This window comes from Crocodylus porosus, unplaced genomic scaffold (assembly GCF_001723895.1).
Source record: "Crocodylus porosus isolate Cpor-Errol unplaced genomic scaffold, CroPor_comp1, whole genome shotgun sequence".
NCBI lineage: Eukaryota > Metazoa > Chordata > Crocodylia > Crocodylidae > Crocodylus > Crocodylus porosus.
In genome coordinates, this window is record NW_017728950.1 from 32,152,251 (window position 1) to 32,153,942 (window position 1,692).

The 1,692-nt window shown below is 38.2% G+C and overlaps 1 protein-coding gene across 1 annotated transcript in view; it reads right to left on the reverse strand.

Annotated features, from left to right (window-relative positions):
• HSDL2 (hydroxysteroid dehydrogenase like 2) overlaps window positions 1-176 on the reverse strand; it is a 41,803-nt gene extending 41,627 nt beyond the window's left edge. The window contains exon 1 of the mRNA XM_019555049.1: window positions 130-176. Within this exon, the coding sequence (XP_019410594.1) occupies window positions 130-161 (32 nt within the window). The 5' untranslated portion in view covers window positions 162-176. The remainder of the gene's footprint in view (window positions 1-129) is intronic.
• Window positions 177-1,692: the final 1,516 nt, after the last annotated feature.

The following is a 1,692-nucleotide window of genomic DNA, read 5'->3' on the forward strand; positions in this document are numbered from 1 at the left end:
ATATATATATATAGAGGGAGAGAGAGAGAGAGAGAGAGAGAGAAACTGGAGGTTTTGCTACATAACAAACTCTGCAGCAGGGTAGTGCCTGTATTTGTATTTGTGGGCAGCTAGAGAAAGAAGTCCTACCCCAGATCTATTAGTCCATATGCCTTCAGCATTCTGCACCATTCGACCCCTTCACACATCTCTCTTCATCTGTTCCTTCTACTCCATTGCTGATTTTGTTTCTCTCAGCGCTTGTTCTTGATTATACCTGTTGTCTCCTCCCACTTTTGGTTTCACATTTTCTTTCGGGTTGGAGAACCATACAGGAAACACAAAACATTATTAAATTGATATAATGACCACCAGCTTATACAAGTTACCAAACAGAAAACTAAATAAAGAGAAACTTCTTTAAAGAAGAATCGCCACATACCCCCCACATCACTGCATCAAAGCAAAGATGTTCAAAAGTATCTTATGTTACGCAGTTTATACCTACTGTTCTCGAGTGTTGCCTCTGAACAGGCTTCATTCCAACTATAGGATGACAATGGTTTCTAGAACTCTACTATCTTCACATGGGACAGAATTTTCAGGTTTTAAATTGAACTTTTATCACATTTCATCTCAATTCCTGGAGGCTCCCAGAATCTTATTTTTTTCCACTTCAAATGTTTGTGGTTGAGTCCTCTTTCTTCTGCTCTCCAACCTTATCTGCCCCCTCCTCTTCACTTGCTTTCTTCACAATTTCTCATAACATTTAAATTGTGTTCTTGCCTTCAGGATTCTGCAACATTCAACCCCTTCACACATCTCCTTTCATCTGTTCCTTCTACTCCATTGCTGATTTTGTTTCTTTCAGTGCTTGTTCTTGATTATACCTCTTGTATCCTCCCATGTTTGATTTCGTGTTTACTTTTTTCTTGTGTGCTGTGCTTGGAACGACTTCTGCCACACTTCCTCTTGCATTTATGAAAGCTTAATACCAAGACCCCTTTGAACGTGTGCATAATGAATCTAACTTCTTCAGCATGGCACTCTGGTTTCTACAGGACTGTAATGCAGTAAAATGAAAAGTGTGCAGTAGATTCAGAATCAATATGTATGGAAGGGTTTATTGAATTGAACATGAAAGTGACTAATACAATTAGTGTGGTATTCATTTTCATTTTGATATCATGTTCAATTTATAGTGTCACTGCATTTTCTGTTTTCATAGTGCTCCAGATGCCTGTAGGCACAATACATAACTGTACCAAGATGATCAACAAAAATTGAGAACATGAACATTTTAAATTGCCGTTCAGTTTCCTACTCATCACCCCAATAAGATAATGGCATTGTGCACTTCTTTCTGAACGATTGTTTGAGGCAGTTCACAGATACAATTGCATTGGTTATACTAGGTTTCAAAGGTTTGGAAATTTAATTGCTCTTTTAAATTTAAATAAGTGCTTTGACTCTGTATCAGTGCAGTGATCCTGTGGCAGATTCCTAGGGTAAAAAAATACAGAATACCCATAGCCACACTTCATGCGGTTATGGGTTGCTTGTAACTGCCTGCCTTCATTTAAGATATTGTAAACTCCTTTGGAGAGCCAGACAGCTGAAACAATATCAGGTTCCATCCAAACACAAGAACGTCACCAAACAAATTAAAAGCATATGTGGACAGAGGGGTTTTACCAGCTATTATACCTTGAA